Raw genomic sequence first — 27920 nt, 5'->3', positions numbered from 1 at the left:
AGTCATTAAACTTTTTCTCTTCTATTGCTTTTTTTTTTACATTATTTATCTATTATTTATTTTTATTGAATTTATTGGGGTGACATTGTTTAATAAAATTATGTAGGTTTCAGGTGTACAATTCTGTAATACATCATCTGTATATTGTATTGTGTGTGCACCACTCCAGGTCAAGTCTCCTTCCATCACCATTTATCTCCGGCTTACCTTTTCCTACCTCCCCCTACTGTTGTCTGCCTCTGAGGTTTATTTATTTATTTGTTTGTTTGTTTGTTTGTTTGTTTGTTTAATTTCTTTACCTTTTTGTACCCAGCCCTCCAACCCCCTCTCCTCTGACAGTTGTTGGTCTGTTTTCCATATCTGTGAGTCTGTTTCTATTTAGTTTGTGAGTTTATTTTGTTCATTAGATTCCACATATAAGTGAAATCATATGGTACTTGTCTTTCCCTGACTGACTTATTTCACTTCGCATAATAATCTTCACTTCTGCTGTCACAAAAGGTAAAATTTCCTTCTTTTTTATGGACATATAGTATCCTATTGTGTAAATGTACCACAGCTTTTTTATCCGCTCATCTACTGACAGGCACTTGGGCTGCTTCCTTCTATTGCTTTTGTAATACATTTAATGTCTCTGTGTACAACCTCCAAGTGTCTTAGTAACATGATTCTCACTTCAGTCAGGAGTGGTGGACTTTAAGACATGAGTAAGAGGCAGTAAGAAAACCACAGAGAAAAATCTCAGGTCTTACCGACCTTGAACTTTACTGCTACATTATCAATATGTTTGTTATAAAAGCCCTAAATGAGTAAAAAGTGTCTTTGAACCCTAACCTGTGAGTGTTTACTATGTACAATGTTCTTTCAATGGAATGTACCCTTAGTATTACCCTCAAAGAACAATATCAGTATCCCCATTTTACATGTTTGAAAACTAAGGTTCAGAGACATTAAATAAATTGCTGAGACGTTCATAGTCAATAGTTGGCAAATTCTAGACCCAACTCCATGCATTCTGACCCAAGATTTGTGCTCTTGTTCATTAAACTATACTTCAATTCCTAAACCCTTAACAAGAGACACTGCTGTAATAAATAATATTCCACTACCAACCACCTTCCACCTACTCCAAGGACTTTTATTTTATCTTGTCATTATAAATTACCTTTGGCTCTGACTTGATTTCTTATAAGCCATGGGCACAACTCTCTTCTAGAGCCTCTGTCCCAGACAGTGGGCTTGGGCATAGCCAGGCAAGAGAGTTAACGGCGTCTTCACAGTAAGGCTTCAAGAGTGGCTACCCCAGCCTCTGTGTACATGCTGTCATTTTAGACTCGCGTATAGGACAGTAGCATACCTAAGAGCTTGCAGCAGCAAGCCAGTGCTGGCCTGTGCTGGGGGTTAGGAGTGGGTCTGAGGCCACGTTGTATGTGCATCTGCAGCTCCTGCACATTTACAAGGGAAGCTCAGGGATGCAGATTTTCTGATACTTGGAAAGTCCCAGGAATCTTGGCACTCAGGATTTATATTTAGTAGCAGGCTTATCACTTGCAAAATATGGTGCCTTCTTCCAACCCCAAGATAAATAGGCCAGGCAATTTCAATTGTTAATGGTGTCTTCTAGAAAGATCCTCCTTTTATAGGGAGAAAAACAGATGATAGGAGAGATTAAGAGATGTCCTTGGATTATATCACAAGCCTGTGTCATACAGAACATGAGAATTTTTGACTCAATCACCGCTGCATCTTCTTGACTTTTCCAATGAGATATTACTTTGTCAGAGAATGCCCACTTTGCTGAATCCTTTGTAAAATTAATTTGTCCTTGAAAACTCATCCAACTGCAGGAAGAGATGAACTGACTTTGAGTAACAGAGTGTGGAAGGGTAAGATTTAGATTAATCAGCTCATTCCCTCTCCAGGTGCCATCAATAACTATCCTCCTGCAGATCTGAGACCCAAGTGTGTGAATGTCACCTCTCCCAACCCAGAGACCGCTGGCACAGAAACCACTGTACTGTAAGTTGACAAGTTCACAGTTTGGGTAACACTGCAGCTGAAAATCCTAAAGAAAATAATTAGAAATAAATGGTGTTTCAGTTTTCAGGATGCAAGAAGTTTGTTTGTGGGTTGTATGCATGTTTGCATGTGTGTCTGTGTTAAATGCTCCTGGTTTGTGATGACAGCATAGATCTGGTATTAATAGAAGATCAAATATGACCCATATTAGCAAGAACCATGTTTCCATTTCTTTTGCTTTCACACAAAAAAGAGGCCCTTAAAATATGTTACTAGTAACCCTATAACACCACTCTGATATTCAGTACACCAAGTAGAAAAATTATCATATCAAGGTTTGATCAAAACATGAAAAAGAAAAGTTCACAAAAGCAGCAAAAACATTTGCTGTTTAATAAACAGAACCCATATGAAGGCTGGCAGGAGTATTTTAAGTTTGATTTTGCAAAGTTATACTCCAAGCACTCAATAAAAATTCAGTGATGAAAATAATGTTGGTTTGGAATCCTCAACCACAGATATAAATGTCTAACTTCCTTCAGAATATTAAAAAATTACCCCAGTAAAATTTCATCCACACACTGCATTTGGACCATTCCAATCACATGCCTAAAATTGATTTCTATTTGTATTATCTGGCTGTATTGACATTTAGGACTTGGCTAATGTCTTCTCATCTTTTTTCTCTGTCACTTCAGCTTTATTCCTGGGGTATATGAAATAGAGACAGAGAACACTGAGCTGCTTGGTGAATTTGGTTCCCAGGAGTAGCACGTCTTTGTATTAGGGAGCGATCATAGTAATGGTTCTGGGACCACCACTTATTTGATCCAGAAGTTATACAAGCTCTTTTTAACTGGGGAACTGACTGTGAAAGATGAGGAAGAGGCATATTCAGAAGAAATTACAGCTCCAGCAAATGATAAACAATGAGATTAAAGAAAAGGAAAAAAAAATGGTAACCTTGGATACAATAGAACTGAAGACCCTGAAGTACTTTTTTTGTTTGTTGAGATTTTTCCCTGGCAGAAGATGAACAATGAAAACTCACTGACAGGTAGAGATGATAGAATAGAGATGCTTATTATCTAGGGCTATAAGGGGTCCCCCCAAATAAGGAAGCAAAAGAGATAAAACTCCAGAAAGGCAAAAAGGGAGTCAGTGGTGTTGACAAAATTAGAACTAGAATAAGTAAAAATGCTTGGTTGGGGTCAGGGAATGGAGATGTGAGAGGAGCATGAGCAAGGACCATGGGTGCTGAGTAAGAAGGAGGCGCCCTACACCCTTTGCAGGATGGAGGTAAAGAGAAGCTGTGCAATGAGCCTCCAGCTTTTGAACATACAGAGTCTTCCTTCTAAGTTATCAACCAGGGCTTTCCTGGCCAGAGATGCAGGCTCCTGACTGAGCCCCAGCCTCGGTGGTGTCTGGAGACAGCAAGGCTGCTGTGGTTCTGAGATCCCTGTGGTGGCTGAGGGCGGCTTCTTAGGCTGCACGAGGAAATGGTTATGGACCTACAGTCAAAGAGGAAATAGAAGATGGAGAACAGAGAGCTATAGTAGGCTCAAGGGCGGCCCACTTCCATCCTAAAATAGAGTAGGCTCATGCTGCCTCTTTCTTCCCCAGATCAATTACACCTGAAAACTCTGGACAAAACACAAAATGCAACTGTTATACCTGAGAACTCTGCAAAGTACACGAAAGCAGATACATTGTGAAGGGGTATGAGTTTCCCGCTCTCTTTTTTCTTTTGGAGCTTTGTGCTGAGGGCAGACCCCAGCAAAACTTGGTTGTGACCCCATATCTCTGGGCAAAAGGACTAGGAACAGGGGCCCCTATTTGTCTAAGATGGTAGAAGGAATTCCCAGTTTTTTCCCTTTTCCTCTCATGGTTTTGCTCTGGAGGTGAGCATAGTTTGGAGCTGAGTGAAAAGCCAGACAGCTAAAGTGGAAGAGAAATCACTTTTCTGGCCAGAGGAGCCAGGAAGAGAGGCCCTGTTGGTCAGCATGTGGGGGTAACCTAAGAGAGAAGAGAACTTGAGAAGGGAATCCTCTAATTCTAATTATAGGAACTCTGAAGGAGTCATGTGCTCTCCCTTAAGTTGTACATGGTAGGGAAAGATCCAAAACAGGATAGCAAAGGCTTTGAATGATAAACTAAGATTGAAACCACAGCCCACAGACATGAGACAGCACCTGCATTCTGAACCTACCTGGTTGATTGCCTACTTAAATTTTTAACAAATTCTATAGGGAATTATAATAGGACTTAGAGTCTCTACAACATAGTATTCAAAACATTCAGAACAGAATCCAAAATTATGCAGCTTACAGTGAACCAGGATATGTGAACTATTTTCAAAGGAAAAGACAATATACTGATGCCAACCACAAGCTAACTCAGATGTTGGAATTATCAAAGACATTAAACCAGCTATTTAATCTCCATGAGATAAAAATAAACAACCTGAATTTAACAGAGAGATAGACATCCTCAGAAGACAAACTGAGATAACAGTAAAGAATCAAAAGGAAATTGTAGAAGTAAAAAAAAAAATACAATATCTGAAATTTAAAAATTCATTGGGAGGGTTCAATAGCAGGGTGAAGATGACATAGGAAAGAATCATGAACTTAAAGACAGACTAATCATATAATCCAAAGAGAGAAGAGACTTTAAAGAATAAACAGAGCCTTGGAAACTTGTGGAACAGTATCTAAAGGTCTAACATTTGTTTCATTAGCATTGTAGAGGGAAAGTAGAAAGAAAGAGTCATTCAGGAAAAAAAAGTATTTGAGGAAATAATGGCCAAACATTACCAATTGGTAAAAGATATAACTACAGACTTTAAAACTCAAAGAAAACCCCACTCGGACACATAAAATGCTGAAAACAAAAAAATAAAGAAAAATATTGAAACAATTAGAGAAAAACTACATGTTACAAAAGAAGAGATCAAATATGCAAATGACTGTTGATTTTTATTGGAAACCATGGGGGCTAGAAGACAGTAAAACTGTAGGTATAGATATAGATATAGATATAGATATATAGATATATATTTTAGTGCTGAAAGAAAAGAACTATGAACAGAATTTTATATCCAGTGAAAATAGCCCTCTGAAATGAAAGCAAAATGAAGACATTCTCAGCTAAAGGAAAATTAAGAGAATGTGTTGCCAACAGACATATTCTAAATGAGAATTACAATGGACAACCAGGGAATTGGATTGAGGGAGGTCAAATGACTGGGGACTGGAAGGGTGAGAAAACTGAGGAAGGGACTCAAGTCAGAAATCAAGTAGGGCAAGGGTCCCCAACCCCAGGGCCACAGACTGGTAGCGGTCCATGGCCTGTTAGGAACCAGGCTGCCCAGCAGGAGGTAAGTGGTGGTTGAGTGAGCAGAGCTTTGCTCAAATTACTGCTTGAGTTCCTCTTCTCTACCCTTCCCATCCATGGTGGAAAATTTGTCTTCCACAAAACCGGTCCCTGGTGCCAAAAAGGTTGGGGACCGCTAAAGTAGGGGATTGGAAGTGTGGCTGATTGAGTAAGAGAAAGTGGCAGGAACCAGATGTAGCTTACCCATGTACAGAGCTATTCTGTTTGTAAGGTAATTTCATACACATGATCTCACTGGGTTCCCTCCAAAACCCTGTGTGGGAGATAGGAATTGATATCCTTCATATGCAGATAGAGAAACTGAAGCTCAGAGAGGTTTAGTGCATTGCTGGGACTTGACCCAGTCTGGCCACTCCTCATTCAGTGTGCTTTCCCGACACTATAGGAAGTAATTGGGGTAGATCAGAGACAAAGCAGATGGGTATAAGAGTCGATGTCTTCAGCAGCTCAGGCTTCCATAATGAATGCTATAGACTGGGTGGTTTAAACAATAGTAATTTATTTTCTCACAGTTCTGGATCCTGGAAAGTTCAAGATCAGGGCATGCGTCAATTTGGTTCCTAGTGAGAGCTCTCTTCATGGCTTGCAGATAGCCACTTTCTTGCTGTGTCCTTCATGGTGAAGAATCCTGCTGTCTCTTCCTTTTTCATAATGGCACCATTTTTATTAAGTCAGGGATCCATTCTTATGATATCATTTAACCTTAATCACCTCCTCAGAGGCCCTACCTCCACTACAGTCACATGGGGGTTAGGGCTTCAGCATAAGAATTGGGGGTAGAGGCATAATTCAGTCCATAGCACAAGACATTATCAACAATATAATCACAAGAAAGATCCCCATAAATCAGCATTTCCCAAACTTTTTAATACATTATAATTACCTGGATATTTGTTGACAATTCCATCACTAAGCCCATACAGCACATCAATTAAATCACATTCTCTGGGGCTGAGACAGAGGCATCCATTTTTTTTTGAAGCCCTACAGGTAATTCCAGTGTGCATACAGTTTGGAAAATTGCTATAAACCCTGATTGAATTAGTCCTCTGAGCTATCTCAAGGTGGTTTGCTGCTGAAATGATAAGATTGGTAGAATCAAAAGAATTACTATCAAGTGAGCATTACTAATACTTTTCTTGTTTATTATCATCCTTTATAATTTCTTTCCTCCAAAACTTCCCTCCATTTTTCTATTGATATATCATACATCTTTTAGTAGATGATGTCTTAAATCATTTCCCTTGGAGAGTGACATTTGGTGACATTTGGCTAGCTCTGCTCCATGAAGGCAGTCAGTCTCTTCAGAAAATGTCAGTGTGATTTTTTTTCTTGGAATCATGGAAGGTTAGAATTTGAAAACTGGAATGGCTTTAGAAATCAGTGAGTTTTACTGTATCTTTTTACGGATAAGAAAATGGAAGCTACAGACATCTGAATTGTTTTACCAAAGAATTCACCATTATCTAATCCACTACTCTTTTGTCACAATGATTCATACTCTATAATTATGTTTATAGAACACAAGTTCACCTTAAAGTTAGTCCATGAAAAGGTGATAATAAGACCTGTCTCTTGGTAATTGAAAGATTGGAGATGGTACATAAGAAACTCAGAATACACACTATGCCTGGCATATAATCAACTAGTGTTATTTCTATAGAAATAATCTAAGTCTGGTAATTTATTTGACAATTTAAAATAAAAATACATTGTGAAGAATTATAAGCCTTTATATCGCCTTGCTTATCTTTTATTTTCTGAAAGATAATGTGCTTTTCTTTTCACCTGCTAATTTTTCTAATATTTTTACTTTATCCATCAACTTAACATGAAGATTTTCTGCTTGGTTATTATAATGTACATTTGTAAGATTTCAATGTGGATTTTTAAAAGTGCAGCTGTATTTATTTTCCCATTATGCCAATCCAGGGCTTGTTCCTTAATCTTTATTTTTACAACATCAAGTTCATTATTTCTCAAAATGTGGTCCCTGTACCAGCAAAATTAGCACCATCTAGGGATTATTTGGAAATACAGATTCTTACTCACATAGTCAAAAATGTATTAAATTTAAAGGATGTCTGTAAAATTCTACTATGTAAATGAAAAGATATTTCCTACAAATACCAAGAGCTTTTGTAAATAAGTATCAGAAACTAGAAAGTACTATGTTGGGAATAATGTATATCTGTCAAACATGTATAAACATGTCCATCAGTGACATCCTTCAAAAAAGCCTTTTGTTTGTTTTTTTAAAGAAAGATGGATATAAATGTAAAGACAACTTACACTAAGCTATCAGATAAGAAAATTAGTTCTGATTTTCTCTCTAGCTTCATTAACTTAATTAAAACCATAGATAGTGAATAGAAAAAGAAAGAAATATAAATTCTTGGATCCCACCAAAGACCTACTGAATCAAAATAGTAATCACTGGGGTTTGGGTCCTCTAGATGATTTTGATGCAGGCTAGAGTTTGAGAATTACCAACCAAGTGTTATAGATATCGAGCTAAATTAGTCTTCTTTAATGTGGGAGCTTATCTTGATATTAATAGGTATTTGGGAAAATATCATTTTCCTGTAAAACACTGATAAGTATGTGTCCTTTTTACAAGACATCTCAGTTCCTTTGATGAGCTAATGTACATTTCATTCTGAGAGACGGACTGCAGTCAAACCACTCTGACTGCAGAATCTTGTACCAGGGAGCATCTTATGGGCTCATGTTTTATAGAAACCATTTTGAATAGTTGCAAGAGTGGATCCAAGGGTCAGACATGTATGCAAATCCTATTTCTGCAGTTACTGGTTATGTGACTTTGGGCACATCACTTTGCTTCTCTGAGCTTCCATTTCATCATCTGTAAAATGGAGATAATAATAGAGTCTACGTCACAGGCTAATGTGAACAGTAAATCAATGTAAAGTGCTTCCAACAACACTTCGAATAGAATAAAAGCTTAGTAAATGTTAGCTATTATTTAAAATGATGATGATGATGACAACAACAGTGATGATGACAAATGATGTATTAGAGCTGATGCCCATGGTGGAAAGCATGCCAGACTGGGAGTGAGGAGATCCAGATGCTGGTTTTGGTTCTGTCATTAATTATGTGATGTCCAGAAGTCATCAGATTGCCCTCAACTTTCTTATTGGAATAATGAGGAGTTTGGGCAAAGCCAGGGCTATTAATACTGGCATGCACTAGGGGTTCCACAAAGACTTTCCAGTGCATGGATTTCCAAAAACTAATCTTAAAGGAGTCTATGTATATGAGGACTCATGGAGGGTCTCCTTTCCTGTATCCTCTTGTCTATACCCCTCGCCCCACATCATACAAATACTGGCCCGTTTTTCAATTATTCTGAATCTAATTATGGTACTTAGCCCAGATGTAGGGAGGTGAGAGGTGGGAGTGGAGGCCTATTGTCAAACAAGGAGTCAGTTTAGATATTGGATCTGTAGTCGGCCTTTAAGTCAGCTAAGACTTCAGGTCTTTCCCATCATGTACATGTTTCTGTTAAGAAAGAAGTATGTCCCTGGAAATGGGGTACTTGAATTCATTTTTGAATGTTATAAACTCAAATATATTATAGAATAAGGATGATAAGACTGATGATAAATTTCACTTAGTAATCTGGCCTGTTCTCCTCTCTATTTCTCAACTCTTGCCAAAGAATGTATCTCCCCTGAGTGAGAATTCCACGAGTATAAGGCAAAAAGCACATAAGAGAAATGCTGGTGGAAAGCAAGCAGTTTCATGAGGCACCAAAAATCTTAGCAAGAGCCTTAATCACCTCCATAGCTTGGAATGGAATCATAAGTAAGACATCATCACAGAGACCCTCAGTAACATGCTAATTTCAGTTGGAAGATGAAATCAGACTCTTTCTAAGGCAGAGGTGTTGACTGGTTTTACAATAAGGACTAGTTCTGCCAATTAAGCAATATGGGGGATATGTCCCATAAAGCAAATGAGTTAAGTTGCAGCTTCAAGTTCCGAAGAAAAAAATACATAAAACAGACTATAAAAATATTATTTTATTAAGAAAGATAGCAATATCAAGTATGCTTAAGTTAACACTATTATATTTTTACAACTCCATTTTATTTCTCAAGTTGAACCTGTGTCTCTAAGTGAAAGAGTAATTGGTATAATTTATAGCCACTTGATGAGGATGGTAAAGCATTTTTTGTTATATTTCCCCAAAATGGTAAAACTTTCTGAAAGGCTACTGGGTACTTTTTCACACATAATTGAGAAAGGAGTCAAAGAATTGTTAGACATTGCTATAATAAAATTCCTTCAAAAACTACCTGTCTATAGTAAGCAATATTTGTCAGTGCTTAAATCTGTGAGACTATCTATTAATAGAATTGATATTAAACTTTCCCTCACTCTAAAAATAAATAATAATAAGTAAAAATAATAGGGGGAAGTACTACCCATCTCATGATAGAAATGCATTTCCAATAAAAATGTTTATCTTTTGTTTTGATAGAATTACTATTTAAAATTTACCCTGGCTGGTTTGGCTCAGTGGATTGAGCATCGGCCTGCTAGCTAAGTGTCACTGGTTCGATCTTCCAGTCAGGGCACATCAGAGAAGGAAAACTCTGATTCCAAAAAACCTCCGCTGCCTTGTGGCATACCTCTTCAGGGGAAAGGCTAAGGGAGTAAACCCCAACAGAAAATCCGGAGCCGGAGTCCCTAAGGCGGTTTGACGTTGTAGTCAACACCGGCAACTCCTGCGGCGCACCTGAAGCCAAGCTGTATTGACTCCGTCTTTCCCTTGGACCCTTCAGCTGCGAAGAGAGGGGGGGTCTGCTGCATGGGCAACAGCAGACCCTCCATATCACCCTGCCCAGGCTCTGTAGCTTCAGCTTCACTGGAGGGGACACTCCAGCGTCATCGCAAGATGTCGATTCAACACGGGAGGAGACAGATACTGTGTCACTCCCGAGTCGGACTGCACAGCCATTCTCGGCGGTGCAGATAGACTCTTAAAAAGCTACACCATCGTCTCTCGAGACGGATGGCTGCCAACGAATGAGGGAACCATTTTATGATAACAACAATGTAAAATACTGAGGCATAAACATAATAAGAAATGTAGAGGAACTATGAAATTCCACTAGCAATATGAAATAAAGCAGATACACCCTATATTCCTAAAAGACAGGATATGTAAATATGTCATTTCTCCCACTTTAAAGTTTAAAATTTAACATGTTGAGGAGGGTGGGCATAGAACTTGAGAAAATTGTTATAAACTTCATCTGGAAGAAGTTTTTAAAATTCTAATAGCAGGTGATTTGCTTTATCATATGTTAAAATATACCACGAAGCCATAATTGTTTTAATTGGGTACAAAAAGACATAGATGAATCTATTGAGTGATACAAAGTTCCAGAAACTGGTTCAAATAAATGTAGGATTTTAATATACAAGCATTTCTAATAGTTCAACTGAATGCTGTTGTTTACATGTACACTTATGGTACTACCCCCTGATTATCGGTGTGTAAGGTGATTATGATCATTCCTATTTACCTGAAGCAGCCTTGGTTTCTGACTTTTATCTTGGAATAATTATTAATAGTGCTCTCTTTCACTCTGAAAAGTGTTTCTTTTTGGATGACACACTATATAGTCACCACAGTAATACATACTGTTTCTAATTTTTCCCAATTACAAACAACACTTTAATAAATACCCTAGCAGCTAGGTGTTTATACAAAATTTTTATGACTCAATCAAAGTATGTGTGCATTCTAAGTTTTTTTAACCTATACAGCCTCACCTTCTAGAAAGATTATACCAATTTACATTTTCACCAGCAACTATGATCAAAGTCATAAACCTGAGCAAAACTGGGTCATACCATTCATTTTTAGACTTTACCAGCTTAAAAAGTGAAATCATATCTCATTGCTTTACTATATATATTTATTTCACAACTGTTGTGGGTGAACATTTCTACAAGCCGGCATTCTTTCATTGCAAACTACACAAACAATTCTGGGTGGATTAAATCAAGAGGAAGGCAGAGGAATGATATCAAAAGCCAACAGAAGCTAGAGGACAATGTAGACAAAAACTCACAGACAGTGCAACAAAATGAAAAAAGACTGAACAAGACTGAAGAGGCTCTAAGACAGCTGCAGGACAACATGAAACGTAATAATATCCATATCATAGGAATTCCAGAAGGAGAAGAAGAAGAGCAAGGGATAGAAAACCTCTTTGAAAAACTAATGACAGAAAACTTCCCTAACATGAGGAGAGAAAGAATCATGCAAGTCCAGGAAGCACAGAGGGTCCCAATGAAGATGAACCCCAACAGGCCCACTTCAAGACACATCATAATTAAAATGCCAACATTCCAAGACAAAGAGAGAATTCTAAAAGCAGCAAGAGAGAAACAACTAATAACATACAAGGGAGCTCCAATAAGGCTATCATCAGATTTCTCAGCAGAAACACTACAAGCCAGAAGGGAATGGCAAAATATATTCCAAGCAATGAAAAACCAAGACCTACAACCAACAATACTCTACCCAGCAAGGCTCTCATTCAAAATGGAAGGTGAAATAAGGAGTTTCCAAGACAAAAGAAGGCTAAAAGAATACATCTCCACCAAACCAGCATTGCAAGAGATGCTAAAGGGTCTGCTTTAAGAAAATGAAGAAACAGAGAGAGACAGAGAGGAACACGAGTACAAAGGGGGAAAATGACAATGAATAAGTACTGAAGGAAAGAAGGAACTTCTACCATTTGCAACAACATGATTGGAACTAGCGAGAATTATGCTTAGCGAAATAAGCCAGGCAACAAAAGAAAATTACCTTATGCTATCACCTGTTACAGGAAACTAATGAGCAACACAAACAAATGAGCAATATTGAACCAGAGGTATGTAAACAAGGAATAAACTAACAGTAACAAAGGGGGAGATGGGAGGGAGAGAAGGGGTAAGAAGGGGAAGGGTCTAGTCAAAGAACATGTATAAATGACCCATGGACATGGACAACTGGGTGGAGACTGAATGTGGAAGAAGAGGGGGGCAGGGTGCAGGGAAGCAAGAGGGGGGAAAAAGTGAGACAACTGTAATGGAAAAACAAACAAACAGAAAAATTTTTAGTGGGGGGAAAATAAAAATATAAAGAATAGAAATGCAAGTTCAGTGAATATTAGAAGGACAGGATTTTCCTTCACACTGTATATTTTTCTCCCTATCTGATCCCTCCAGAATTTGACATTCTAAAGAAGTAAGTAATGACCTAACTTTCTTTGCGTAAAACTAATAAGACCAGTTGTTAATAGAGGTTTTTTTTTTTTTTTCTTTTTTAACTAAGACTTTGACTGGAATGTCATGCCTAAAGGAGACATGATTGGGATCTGGTTGTTACCAAAAAGCCCTGAGCAACTGGGACTGACTTTCAAAGGTAATAAAAGTCCACGAGATAAAAGGCTTGGTACCTTGGATGGATGAGCGGTCCATAGCAATCTTTCCAGGGAAGGAATGAAGGTTGTTTTCCTGAAAGATGGCTAGATGGGACCTTAAGGCACACTGGAAAACCAGGAGGACCTGGAAAAGACAGGTGTTTACAGGCAAGGCTGAATGCCAGGTATGTGGATCTGCTTCTGTGCCTTGAAGGGGAGACTGAAGGTCACCCTAAATGTTCCTTGCGTAAGTTCCAGCAAAGCAGAACTAAAGATCATAAGTGATCATTTGCTGCTCTTGTTGTGTTTATGCAAATGAACAGGATAAATTAGAAATGGAGTTAATGCAGTCCCTTTAATGACGAGGAGGATAATCTTAGGGAGAAAAATCACGATTCAAAGAAGATCACAATGCCCAGTGGTAGACTATAAAGTAGTGCAACTAACTGTCTTTAAAGTTTCTTTTCATTTAAAATTTGTTTTCATTTGAAGGTTAAACTATGTCTGTGGCATTATCAAAGATGTTTAATTTACAGGCAAGAAGAATGTCAAATGCCGTGCAACTGGATGTCTTTCCAATAAGACAGTCCTACAGATTTAGAGACTTGTATGTGGGTTATGTTACATAAATTAACACGTGTTTTCTGTTTTCAAAGGGCATAAGCCTACGATCTCATTACCTGAGTGATTGTCTGTACGTATAGACCTCACTTAATCCTGTCTGCATCGCTGCCTCCTGAGACTCAATGGTTTGGCTGAACTAAGTGGCTGGGTTGGTGAAGAACGGGGTGGTCTGTGGGCTTCACTTTAAAACTAGTTTCTCTTTTCTATCCTAATGGCTTGGACAGAAAGAGCCCAGAGGCCTGAAAGGGGGGAAACCTAAAATATTTCCCTCAGTCCAAACTAAGTATAATGGGCAAAAGGGTTTTGTACAGGTGATATGTACCTGACATACCTTCCTCCAAAGAAGCCCTTCTTTTCCCTAATGTGGGACATTGAAAAATTAATACCTGTCTTTTGTCATCTAGTGGTTATGGATTGAATGATGTCCTTTAACCCTGTTGCCCCCAGAATACAACAAGGATGCCAGCCTGTTAAACCAAGCACGCCATTGTCCAGAGACAGCCAAGCAACCTGGAGTCTGCACGATCCTTCCCCTTGTGGGAAGGCCACCCTCCCCTCCACATCCCTACTCTTATTAGGTATTTCTTGACCCACGGGTAGGTAGGACGATGACCATGTCCAGCTTGAAGCAGCTAGAGGAGCTCAAGACCTTTGTCCATTGTCCTTTATAAGATTGTAAAGGGTCTTAAGTCTGAGAGGGAGGGTTTGTTATTTTTTATTAAAATATTTAACTAATTAATTAATTATTTTTAAAAAAGAAGAAGAAGAATATATGAAAGGGTGAGGCGGGAGAGCTTGTATGTATGACCCATGGGCATGGACTTGGAGAGGGGATTGTTGGGGAGGGGTGGTGCTGGGCGGAGGGGAGCAAGGGGAAAAAATTGGAACTATTGTAACAATATGATCAATAAAATATACTTAAAAAAAAAAGCCAACAGAATTAGTGGGAGCTGGAAAAAGAGAGTTAGAATGCATAAGACACTGGGATTTCTGGAGGTGAGGAAGCAGGTGCCCCAGCAATGGAACCAGCATAGAAGGACATCTTTGGATTGCGTTGGCTCAGGACACCATCACAGAAACAAAATGGAACCTGAATAGTTTTGATTTCTATTTCTCTCATTAGATTCAAGTTCCAGCTGACCTAGTTAGTTTGAGCCACATGCCCAACCTTGACCTCAGGCTGGGAATGGGCAGTGCCCTCATTACAACCACAACCGCTGAACCACAGCTAGAAGGAAAGTGATTACTTCTCAAGGGAAATCAGAGTGTTGTTACCAAGAGAAAGTGGATCTTGGGCAGCTAACCTATGAAATGACTATGACAGCGTCTTTCTGTATCAGCTATTAATTTCTCTTCTGCAAACCATCTATTCACATTCCTTATTTCCCTTTATCCTATAGTATTTTTGTTTATTTGTTTTGATTTGTTTTTTGACTTACAAGAGATCTGCAAGTACATTTTTATCCTTTTATATGTCAATTTTCAGAGCCATCATTTAGTACCATAATAATTTCCAAAGGGTGTTTAAACAGCATCTCTAAGCATAAACTAAACTATATGCTAACCATCTCTATTATTTTTTAAGTTAAATGTATTGAGGTGACATTGGTTAATAAGATTATATAGGTTTCAAGCGTACAATTTTATGATACATCATCTGTATGTTGGCATTATGTGCCCACGATCCAAAGTCAAATCTTCTTCTGTCATCATATAGTTGACCCCCTTTACTCTTTGCTCCCCCCAACCCTCTTCCCTCTGATAACTACCATAACATTTTCTGTGTCTATGAGTTTTTGTTTGTTTTTCTTATTTGTTCATTTGTTGCTTTGTACATACATACAATGGAATACCACTCAGCCATAAGAAAAGATGAAATACTGCCATTTGTAACAACGTGGATGGACCTTGAGAGTATCATGCTAAGCAAACTAAGTCAGACTGAAAAAAGTCAAGAACCATACACATTTTAAAGCTAAACTCAGTAGGACTTTACAGACTGTAAACTCCTAAATATCTCTTCATTTTGTAATTCATAAAAGCTAAAGGCCCCTCTCTACATGTTTTATTGTTGTTTGTTGGTTGCTGGCCTACAAATTGAAACATGTAAGACTGTTAAGAAAGTGACACTTTTTCTTCTCTCTCAATGCAGCAATTAGTTGCCTTACCATAAACATCCCAAAATCACAGTGTTTTAAGGGATGATTTTAAAACAGGGCTGTAAAATTCTTTGACATGCTTTCCACTGAAAAGTAAGATCTATGTCCTGTGAGCTCGATTCTGGGATCTATGACTATTTGATCAATAAATTATGGTATAAGAAATATGGTGTCAGTTTTGGGTCTCAAACTTTTAAAAAAGTGTCAACTTCTATAATCTGTCTCCTGGGACATTTGCTCTTAGAATCACTATGCCTTGAGAAAGGCAAGCATCTAGTGGTGAGAAAGACCAGAATGGAGAGAAACTGGAGGCCTGCATCCCTCAGCCCCAGCTGAGTTCTTGGTTGACACCCAGCACTCTTACAAATCACATGACTGGCCCATCTTGAAATAGGTGCTCCAGGGGCTCTGTCACAGCGTATGCCATGTGAAGCAAGGGACGACTGTCCTTACAGAGCCCTATCCAAATTAGTTTTGTGAGTACAGTATTCCCTCACTTATCGCGGGTATTACGTTCTAGACCCCCCCACCCCCCGCGATAGGTGAAAATCCACGAAGTAGGAACCTTACATTTATTTTCATATTTATATATATTTTAAGGCTTTATAAACCCTTCCCACACACTTATAAACCATTCCCAGTCCCTTATTAACCTTTCCCAATCCCTTATTAACCTTTTCCACACTTTTATAAACACTACTTATGTTCTTAAACATATTCTACACTCTTAAACCTACATAACTTTAACAACATATGTATACAGTACTGCAAAGTCCAGCAATATAGTGAAAACTTTGGGATAAAAGATTAAATATAATATTTTTAAAAATCCCACGATACAGTGAGGCCACGATAAGTGAACCGCGATATAGAAAGGGACTACTGTAAAATAAATGATTACTGTTATTTTAAGCCTCTAAGTTTTGGAATGGCTTGTTGCAAAGTTGAAAACTGATAGAGTGTAACACATTAGAAGTTTGTTTTGCATTCATAGTCCAATATTGATGCCGTGGTTAGCCAGCAGCCTTCTGGGTAATTTTGAGGCTTCAAGGAGGCATGCTTCCTCCTTCTATCTGATTCCATCCTCCTCTTATGGCTTCAGTTACTCTATGAGGAAAGAGTAAGGGAGAAAGTTAGTGGGGAAGGAAAATTTGTTTCGTAAGCTCTCTGGTCTGGAAATAACTCATCACCTTCACTTGAATTTGTATTGGCCAAAACTAGTCATATATCCACATATGGATGCAAAGGAGTCTGGAAATTGTGGTTTTTAGTTTCCCAGTAACAAGTTCACACTGTGGAAGGTAGAACACACATCTTTGGTGGAATAACCTGTTGTCCGACACTCTCACTTACCAAAGAAATTGAACCTTATTCTTCCTGAGACAGCGAAGAAAGAGGAGAACCAGTTGTTTCTGTTAGAAGAATCCCAATGTTCACCCTGTGGGTTAGTGGACAAAATGTGTAAAAACATAGAAGCCTAGTTGTAACTTGTGATCTTTAAAGTAAATAATAAAATCTATACTTTTATGGGTTATGAATTTCTTTATGGTAAGGTAGGTAATTTCCCAGTAAGGACTCAACCATAGGAAACATGGAGGGAGATTACCTAGGAAAGGCACACTAGTTGGGTTGTGTATTTTGTTTTTGTTTTTTAAGTTTCAGTTTTTAATTTTTCTCCAGAGGAATTACCTAACATTCAACAAAGAAAGACATGTAAGGTGTTCATATAGTCACTGAACACATAAGGCCTTCCTTTTGTATAATTTCTAATAATATACAACTATGAAAATAAAGAAAAGCAATAATAAAAACAGCTTGTATCTATCACATTTTGAATACAATCGATACTGTTCTAAGGGATAGACTTGTAATTATTTAATTTTCACAATGCTAAGAAATAGAGTACTGCTATGAATAATTTATAAAAGAGAAAAGTTAGATATAGTTAAGTAATTTGCCCTATAAGAACTGAGTTGTAGTGGAGAAGGAAAATAGAGACTAAACATTTGTTAAATACTTTCCCATTCTTATTCAGTTCAAGTTCATTTTAAAAAATGAGCTTGCAAGTATTAACAAGATTTGGGCAAGACAGAAGAATTAGCTACAATTTTAACATTAATGTAGCCTTCCTCAAGTATGAATTATTAAATGAATAACTTCTTAGCTAAAGCAAATTGGTGGCCCATATCGGCAGCCGTCCGTCTCGAGAGACGATGGCGTAGCTTCCTGAGAGTCTATCTGCACCGCCGAGAAAGGCTGTGCAGTCCGACTCGGGAGTGACAATCCCTGCCGCACTTGTTACAGGTGAAGGCAGATGGCTGTTGTTGCTGCTGTTGACGCTGCTTCCACCTCGATCTTTTCTGGACCGCCTCCTCGTTGTGCGCAGCCTCTGTGCGTGACGCACCTTGCCTGACCACGAGCCTCCAGGCTAGGCGGTCGTCTGCTTGAACTTCCCATGTGTTGAGATTGATGGAGCATTGTGTCATGTCCTTTTTGCAGATGTCTTTGAACCGCAGTTTTGGGCGCCCTGTCATCCTCTGGCCTTCTGCTAGCTCGCCGTAGAGGAGGTCTTTGGGAATACGGCCTGCATCCATTCTTTTGACATGGCCGAGCCACCTGAGGCGTCTCTCACTAAGAACTGCATGCAAACTGCTCATGTTGGCTCGCTTCAGCACCTCGGTGTTGGGGACCTTATCCTGCCAGGCGACATGCAGGACGCGTCGCAGGCACCTCATGTGGAAGCTGTTGAGTTTCCTTTCGTGCCTTGCGTAGGTGGTCCACGTCTTGCTGCCATAGAGGAGAGTGCTGAGCACGCAGGCTTGGTAGATGCGCAGTCTGGTTTTCTCAGTGAGGCTGGAATTGTTCCACACTCGCCGGTTCAGTTTGGCCATAACTGTGGCTGCCCTGGCGATTCTCCGGTTGACCTCCAAGTCAACTGACAGAGAGCTCGAGATGGTGGACCCGAGGTAAGTGAAGTCGTTGACAACCTCCAGGGTGTATCTGTCGATGGTGATGCATGGGGGAGTCCCCGTGCCTTGAGCCATAACGTTCGTCTTCGTCAGGCTGATGGCTAGTCCGAACTCCTTGCATGCGTGGGAAAGGCAAGTGACTAGCTGCTGGAGTCCCTCTTTGGAGTGTGATGTCAAGGCTGCGTCGTCGGTGAAGAGCATCTCACGGATGAGCACCTCTTTGACTTTGGTCTTGGCTCGTAGACGGGCCAGGTTGTAGAGCTTGCCATCGGATCTGGTGTGAATGAAGACACCCTCGCTGCAGTCCTTAAAGGCGTATTGGAGGAGCATGGAGAAGAAGATTCCGAACAGCGTAGGCGCGAGGACGCAGCCCTGCTTTACTCCGCTGCTGACTGGGAAGGCCTCAGAGGTTGCGCCGTTGTAGGACACCGTGCTGTGCATGTTGTCGTGAAAGGACATGACCACAGCAAGCAGATGTGGTGGACAGCCAATCTTCCGTAGCAAGCTGAAGAGTCCGCTTCGACTGACCAGATCAAACGCCTTCGTGAGGTCAATAAAGGCGAGGTAGAGTGGTTTATGCTGCTCGTGACACTTCTCCTGCAGCTGGCGTAGGGAGAAGATCATGTCCACTGTTGATCGGCCAGCTCTGAAGCCACACTGGGACTCTGGGTAGACGCGGGAAGCAAGGGTCTGCAGGCGGGCAAGAGCGACCCGGGCGAATACTTTGCCGACGATGCTGAGGAGAGAGATGCCCCGGTAGTTGTTGCAGTCGCTGCGGTCTCCTTTGTTCTTGCATCAACACCAGTTGTGCCAGCAACCCAGTTAAGACCCAGTAATTCATCAACAGGATGGAAGATGCACTCGGCGAGGGAATGGCGGCAGATGACATTATCGAATCCAATTGGCCACGTCTCCGCGACGCCATATACAACTCCGCCATTATTGCTTACGGGAAGAAAGAGCGGAAGAACGCTGACTAGTACGAGGCTCACTGGGAAGAAATGGAACCCGTGATCGAGGCTAAGAGGAAGGCCCTACTGGCTTACAAGGCCACGCCCACTCCCAGTACACTTCAAGCTCTACGGGCTGCCAGGAACAAAGTCCAGAAGACCGCCTGCCACTGTGCCAACACCTATTGGCTAAACCTGTGCAGAACCATCCAGGAAGCCGCCGATATAGGCAACGCACAAGGAATGTATGAGGGTATCAAGAAGGCAACAGGCCCAATCCCCTCCAAGATCGCCCCCCTTAAGTCCAAGACAGGTGAGGTCATCACTGACCAGGAACAGCAAATGTGGCGGTGGACCGAGCACTACCTCGAGCTGTACGCGACGAGGAACACCGTAACAGACACTGCTCTTAACGCCATCCCAGACCTACCAGTCATGGAGGAGCTAGACACCCCACCTACTGCGGCAGAGCTCGGCAAAGCCATCGACCGCCTCGCTTGCGGGAAAGCACCAGGAAGCGACGGAATCCCTCCAGAAATCCTAAAGAGCGGGAAACCAGTCCTGCTACAGCCGCTCCACCATCTACTCTGTCTCTGCTGGAAGGAGGGTTACATCCCCCAGGATATGAGAGACGCCAACATTATCACCATGTACAAGAACAAAGGTGGTCCATATATATGCCATTTATATTATGAATCCTCTGATCTCCCCTAAGGGCTAATGATGCTGATGTTGAGAAAGGTTTAAATGATTAATGTCTTTAACACATTCGCTGTCATCCTAAGCCTTCCCACTCTCCTGACATTCATGGAGTTTTCACTTTTTTACCAATTGAATTCCGATGTCAAATGAATTCTGAAACACAAAGTCTCTCACTTCCCAACATTTGTAAGTTTTCTCATAAGTAACAAATGACAAATAAATTCTATATCTTAAATAAAACTTTTACATCCACAGTATGAAATTGTTATTCTCAAATGCTTTCCCACATTTTTTATCGTCAGAGAAGTTTTTGTTTGTTTCTGTTTTACTGGTAGGAATTCCAAGTGTCAATTAAATTCTGAACCTCCCCATATATCTTCATTGATTCCTCTGTCCTGTATGGAGTTTTTGACATTGACTAAGTTCTGAGTCACAACCAAAGGCCTTCCAACATTCTTTACATTCATAGGGTTTTTCGCCTCTATGACTTCTCTTGTGACCAGTAAATTTTGACCTTTGAATACAAGGCTTCTCACCGTCCTTACATGTATGGGGTCTCTCAACAGTGGGAGCTCACTGATGTTGAGTAAGTTCTGAGCCATGACAAGCGGACTTCGCACATTCCTTACATTTGTATTGTTTCTTACCAGTACGAACACTGACCATTGACAAGCACTGATCTCTGACGTCAAAGAAGATGTGACTCAGAGATAGGTGTTTTCCAGCCTTGCTTACATTTACGCGGTTTCTTACCAGTGTAAATTCTTTGACGTCGACTCAGTTGTGAGGCACAACTTTATGCCTCCCCACTTTCCTTACATTCATCATGTCTTTCACCAGTATGATTTGATGAAGACTATTTTGTGTGTCATAACAAAAAGCTTTACCACATCCTTGACTGTATAGGGTTTCTCACCAGTATGGATTCTCTGATGTGGAAAAGGTGTGAGGGACAGGTGAAGGCTTTTCCACATTCCCTAACGTTCGTAGTATTTCTCATTTGTATGCATTCTCTGCTGTAAATCATATTGTGAGGTAGATGGAAAGGCCTTTCACACGCCTACATTTATAGTGTTTTTCACCAGTATGGATCCTTTGATGTTTAATAAATTGTAAGCAAGAATGAACAGTTTTCCCACATTCCTTACATTTATGAAGTTTCTCACCAGTATTAATGCTCTGAAGTTGAGTAATTTCAGAGTCACAAATAAAGGCATGTTTCTTGTGTTCATTAATTTTCCTTCTTTCATGAATTCTCTGATGCTTTCCCACATTCTCCACATTTGGAGTCTTTCTCCTATTAGGGCTGCGTTCATGTTGAATGTGGTCTGATTGGTACCTGGAGGCTTCCTTACATTCCTCGGATTCATGCCTTCACTCCAGTGTGAATTATTGAGGTTCTCTATCAACTGTGTACTAAACGGAGACAGACCTTTCTTCGGAGGTTATTACCACTGATCTGAAATGTCCATCCTGTTGTCTCTCCAAGTAGCATTTGATTTCACTATTATTTCTAACCCTCATACACTTAGTATTAGAGCTTATGGGTCTTTTTGTCATCTTGGGTTGCGATGATTTAATTTCATAACTGTCCTCCTTTGGAGATAAATTCTTGATTTCTCTTCTTAACTCCCAATCTGGGCACCATTCTTTTGTCTCCTTCCTTTTAACAATCCAGGGCTTCCTCCCCTGCTCCAATAAGGAGATCACATCTGGCTCAGAACAGGGAGTCCCAGTGAGATCAGGCTGTTATAATTCTCCAACACTCTATCTCAATACAAATCTTCCTGAGCTGAGTGCAGGCACTCCCACTCCTTGTGAGAAAAGTAAATAGCCATATCTTTGAACTTCAAGCCCTGGCTTTCTTATTTCCCAAGGACAGAGAAGTCTACCCACAGAGAGAAAGGCAATAATAACCAGTCTAACTCTGTCATGGAATGGGAGGCAATTGTGGGTTGTATATTTCAAAGCATAACAAGTCTCTGAGTAAGAAGCAGCAGGTCATAGAGAAGAGGTCAGGGGGATAATAGTTTGAGGCTCAGCTCTACCACCAACTGCTGTGACCTTGCCTGTTCTCTCTGCACTCCCATTACCTCAGGCAAAAAAGAAAGAGGTTGGACTCGATAAATTTAAAGTATTTTTAAGTTAATTATCTGTTATTCTAAGCACCACTATAGAAAAAGCTTCGCTCCTGGAAACATGGAAATAATGCCATGATATATACTTCTGATTGCTAATTAATACCCCCCCCATTAAATAATCCACTCCTCAAAAATGTTAGAGTGGGAATCATGGATTTTCCACCTTTGCACAGTGTTTTCTTAGCAACAATAGCAACAGAAACTGCTCTGAACCTTAGTAACAATAAATGAAGAAATATGTCTTAGAATTCTTTCCCAGGAACAGAAGATTACTCCCAGCTCAGAATTTAAGAGTTCACAATTTCAACAGGAAAAAATGTACCTGTATAATTTCCTCCTCTCTCCCAGGTTTTAACTTGAAGAGATCAGCTAAAAAGGTGAGAACATAGTGTGCAGGAGGGAAGGGAGTTCTGCAAGCAAGTTCTGTTCCCAGAGTCATCATTAAGAGGAGCTATTACTCCAAGGCCCTGCTCTCAGGAAAATGCTGACCAGATAAAACCCAAGCCTACGTCATAGGAAATAAATCTTTGAACTTTGGATGCATTTACTGAGTATTGCATGCCTTTAGGAAAATTTTGACTTCATGCATCGCCTTAACTATTTTTCCATCACTCTTACAACTACTGTACAGAAGAATTCTCGCTTTTGCCTCCAGAAACTGCAGCTTCAGCAAATTGGAAGAATGAATATATAACTCTTTGCATATATATGTATGTGTGTTGGTGCATGTGTATGAATATGTATAATTCTGCACCATGGATCCCAGAGGGCAGATGATAAATCACAATTAATCTAAAATTCTTCAAAGCTTTGAGGGAAAGGCGTGGGAGAAGAACACTCTATCCAAGAACACTGTATCACACACTGACCCAGGCACATAATGCTTAATAACAAAGTCCAACATGAGGTCTCGGAATAGAAATATATCCAAGATGGGGTGAGTTTTGTGAGACTTTGGGGGGGGGGAGGGGAGGAATGCAAATTTTTCCTTAAAAGGGCTTTTCTGAAATAAATTTTAAAAAAACTAAAATGTTTTCCATATTCGTTCAATAATCTTTCTTACAGAAAAATTACCATTTGTAGTAATGTCAATTGCTCTTGCTTCCATAAAAAATGTTTACTGAAGTTTTTAATTTATTAACTTTCTTATTGGTCTTATTCCAATCTATTATTAGAGTACTAATAGAAACATAGGTTTGCTATTTATACTTTACATCAAAAGAGTCAAAATTTACGCCAAAAAAACCTACGGTTAATTGTTCTTAAAGCAATGAAGCACTCTTTTGAAAATCCAAACTTTCTTCTTATTTTTTACAACAGAGATGGGCTACTTCTCCAGATGCCTAAATTAGGCTTTAGTTCAGGCACTTTAAATAACAGGATCTATTCTGGCTGAGTAAAAGTTTTTCATAGCAGAGTGTACACCCCGAACTCCATGAAAAACTCAAGACAATATTTTAGTAAAACTTATCTGAACTCTTTTTACTATGTGCCTACCACAACAAGCTTCCTTCCAAATTTAACAATGCTTTTTACTTGCCTCTTAAAAAAAATACAAGGTGAGTCCTGACTGGGGAAGTCAGTTGGCTGGAGCATCATCCCCTGTACCAAAAGGTTGCAGGTTTGATCCCTGGTCAGGTCACATATAGAAGGAAACCAACTGATGTTTCCCTCTCACATTGATGTTTATCCCCCCAACCCCTAAAATCAGTAAAAACATATCCTTGGGTGAGGGTTTTAAAAATAATAATAAAATTCAACGTGAATGTGAACATACATGGGGACACAGCTTTCCAATACAATCAGCAATGCTGTCTACATCACGCATTACAGCTGTTGTCTATGTGTCCTTAAATAATGGTTCAAAGATATGCCTGCAGATTGAGATATTAAACTTCCTGGCTATTCAGTATTTAAGCCTGAAATCTAAAATTTATTATTACTAATGTGAAACTGTAGCCTTGGAAAATTCAGTATTTGTGGGTCACTTTATAAAAACACAGTTTGCCCTAGCTTAAACTCATAATTGAAAAGGGATAAGAAACCTCACACAAAGTTTGCTTCCAAAGAGTATCATGTATCTATCTTCTTGAGGGATTTCTTCACAGATGCTTGAGGACCTCAGAATCATGTCGTAAAATTTAAATAGAACAAAATCATCAGTGTTTTCATTTCAAAAATAAAAAACCTTTGCAAATGCACTATGGTAGATAAATCAGCCTCTTTGTGAAAAGAAAATACATACATATTAATGCACTCAGATTATGAGTTTAGACCTTTCTCAAAGCTTTTAGATAATTTCCAATTTGGATACATTTGGTCATCTGGGTTGGGCACTCAGTCAACAAACTGAGTGATTTCACATGTAACCAGGAAGAACAATTCCGGTCAGATAAAGGATAATCACATTCTTAACTAGCTTTAGATGTGTGCTTTTCCAATAATTTCCCACTAAACATATCAGTAGCTAGAGTTAACAACCTCTGACATGCTTTGTTGCACAAAGTACATGGCGGCCTCTTTGAACAACGCAGAGGTCCTTCTTCCACATCTGTTTCCCAAACAGAGATGTAAATGCTTCTAAAGTGACATCTGTGCAGGCTGATAGGTGTTTGCCCACTTCCACCATGAGATGCAGCAGACTGGCAGGGGCAGATGGGGACCAAATGGGAGAACAATTTGAGGCAGGCAGAAACAGAGAGGAAGGTGCCAGGAGCCAGTGTGGGAGCATGTCTGCACACAAACTAAGAAGAGTTACTCATGTTGGGTAATGTGAGCCTTCATCACATCTTAATTTTCTTTGCTGTTGCTGTTCTGCTCTTCTCTGAGTTGAAAGGCTGACCCAGGCGCACAGACTCTGCAGCAGATATCAGTGCTGACTGCACCTCCTCCCCCACCAGTCCCCTGTTCTCAATCCAATATACTGATGGCTGCCCTACTAGTTCCCAGGGCAAGACAGATGGACCAGAGCATTCATCCTTCTAAGAGCACCTCTCAGCCAGCAAGTCATAGGGATTTGGTGGGTACATAACTGAGGCATGTTCTGCACTGTTTCCCAGAAGACCCCTGGGGAACTGAGCCCCAGATGTCCACAGTGGTCACTTGCTTGAGAACATTCTTCCATTGGCAGCCTTCCCTTTCCTATCTCGCTTTTTCTGCAGTGTTTTCTAGGATCACCTCCCAAATAAACTACTTGCACATGAATCTTTGCCTCAGGGGTCTGCTTCTGAGTGGGAGTGGGAGAGCACAATAGCACCACTTCCATGCCTAGCACAGAGAAGACAATGAAATTATATTTCATCAAATTGCAGAGACAGAAACACGAGAGATATTGCTGCAACCATTTTTAGAAATGTAATCGGCCACCTATACCTTGTGCATCAGATGGTTTGGTTGGTTGTGTATTATCCCCATGTTCACTTCACGGTTCATTTCCTGACTTTCAACCTTGGGTTCAGTAATTAGTAGTCATGTAACTAAGCTGGGGCAGCATCCATGAGTTTCTGTGCCCGTTTCCTCTTCTGTGAAACATACCTACCTCATGGCATTGACTATTTGCTGTCATTGCTGCTGCCGCTGCTGCTGCTGCTGCTGTTGTTGCTGTTATTATTTCTCTGTTATTTTGCCTGAGTTTTTAGACAGTCCTTTAGGGCTGTCTTGGTCTTTCTTGACTGTGAACAAAAAATTAGGGGAAAGCTTGTGAGTCTCCTCTGGGGCCAGCAGGTTGAGGTGAAATACTTGGGAGTGATAACAATATCTATGAGGAAAAGTTCCCACAAACAAGATAAATCTTGGGGTCAGTGGTCAGATTCACAAAGTCCAGCTGCCTCTCCCTTGACATCCTTGGAGGATTATGGTTCGCTCAATTATAGGAGCTAGAGGGTTTCCTAACAGAGGATGAGAGAAATTTCACTTCACTATGAGCTTCATTTGTTTTCTGTGTCTTTAAAGATGAAGTACATACCATTCAGTCTTGAGAAGAGGATTTTGAAAATGTCCGCTGAATTCTAATTACATCCTAATGACCTCTAAGAGTGAATTGACCTCTTATAGAATTGTGAGTAAATCTCACAATGAGAGCATCTGGCTCAGTGTCTCCAGCTTTTTAACATTTATTTGAATGAGTGGGGGGAAGTCTTCCTTTACTCTGATGTCACAGCTGAATCAAACTCCCAGGGCTTGAAAAAAGATATCTCTTTGACTGATTCAACACACACCCTAGGTAATCACCCCAGTAAACACCTGCCACAGTACGGTAAGCTGAGACTGAAAATCAATTGTATAAAATTCTGGATTACATTAGTACAAGATGAATGAAAACCAATGTTTCTGGACATTCTTTAAGGTGTCAGAGGACGTGAAAGCAAAGATAGTGAAGTTTATACTGCTTACAACTGACCATGTAACTGGCAAGTTCCTCAGTGACAACCAGTCATTCCCTAACTGGCCTCTCTCCCTCTCTGCCATCCATGATAAGAACTTGAGCCTGTCCTTGTCTGGGCATGAAGATGGTAGGGGACAAGAACCAATCGCCAATGATGATAGATCCAAATCTACTTACTCGACTATGGGTTTTACTGTACTACTTTAGAATCTCTGAGGTACAATTAGAGATTGTCCTATAATTCTCCCCACTTTCCAACTGTAAGCTATAAGCCTATTTAGTGTGCCCTTATGAACTGCAAACTCAGAACTCCTGCAGTGTGGACATCTGCATGTTCCTTTTCCCATTTCTGGTCTATTTATTGAGCACAGAAGTTCCCCTCCACTTGTCTCCAAGAAAGAAATCTCTGCTATCATCAATAAGATGAACATCCCCTCAATACCAGGCCTTGGTGAAGTTCCAACCCTGATTTTTCTTTCTCTGCTATAGTTCTTGAAAGAGTCTGTTCTCCTGCAACTCCTTCATCTCCCATTCACTCAATGGGCCACTGAGTTTTGGTTCCCACATCCTCCAACCGATTGCTGTAGCCACCACCATGGAGCTCTCTGCATTGCCAAATCCAAAAATGCTCCCCGAGCCTTATTTTTCCTGACCTCTCTGTGACCCCTGGCTCATTCATGATTCTCTTCCTGCACAGCTGTCCTCCCTTGGCTTCAAGACAGATTCTTCCCTGGTCTCCTCTTGCTTTGCTGGCCACTCTTTCACAACTAGTCACCATGTCCTGGAGAGTCTTAAGGTCTTGATATCCTTAAGTTCACCTGGATATGACCTTTCAGCTATATTCCCACTGCCCTGAACAACCTTTTCTTCTGTTCATCCCTTAAATATCAGCTATTTTCCAGGAATCACTCTCAATCATTGACCTCATATAGTCTATTATCCTCTATGACATATATCATGTTACCCCCTCTGCTCAAAACCCTCCTTTGCTCCCCATGACCTGCCCCCCTTCCCATTACCTCTCTGATTTTACATCCTCCTACTCCTCCCTTTACTTGCCCTGTTTCAGTCACACTGGCCTCTTTTCTTTGCTCAAATGCACCAGATATGTTCCTGCTTCGG

At 40.2% G+C, this 27920-nt stretch overlaps 1 protein-coding gene across 1 annotated transcript in view; it reads left to right on the top strand.

Annotated features, from left to right (window-relative positions):
* COL6A5 (collagen type VI alpha 5 chain) overlaps positions 1–6853 on the top strand; it is a 94900-nt gene extending 88047 nt beyond the window's left edge. Inside the window, 3 exon segments of the mRNA XM_090284944.1 lie at positions 1923–2019; positions 2718–2957; positions 6820–6853. Coding sequence (XP_090141070.1) covers positions 1923–2019; positions 2718–2957; positions 6820–6853 — 371 coding nt within the window.
* The last annotated feature ends 21067 nt before the right edge of the window (positions 6854–27920 follow it).

This window comes from Furipterus horrens, unplaced genomic scaffold, assembly GCF_987537825.1.
Source record: "Furipterus horrens unplaced genomic scaffold, mFurHor1.1.pri manual_scaffold_7, whole genome shotgun sequence".
In the NCBI taxonomy this organism is placed as follows: domain Eukaryota; kingdom Metazoa; phylum Chordata; class Mammalia; order Chiroptera; family Furipteridae; genus Furipterus; species Furipterus horrens.
The sequence above is the reverse complement of the archived record's forward strand: the minus strand, read 5'-3'. Positions and strand labels throughout refer to the sequence as shown.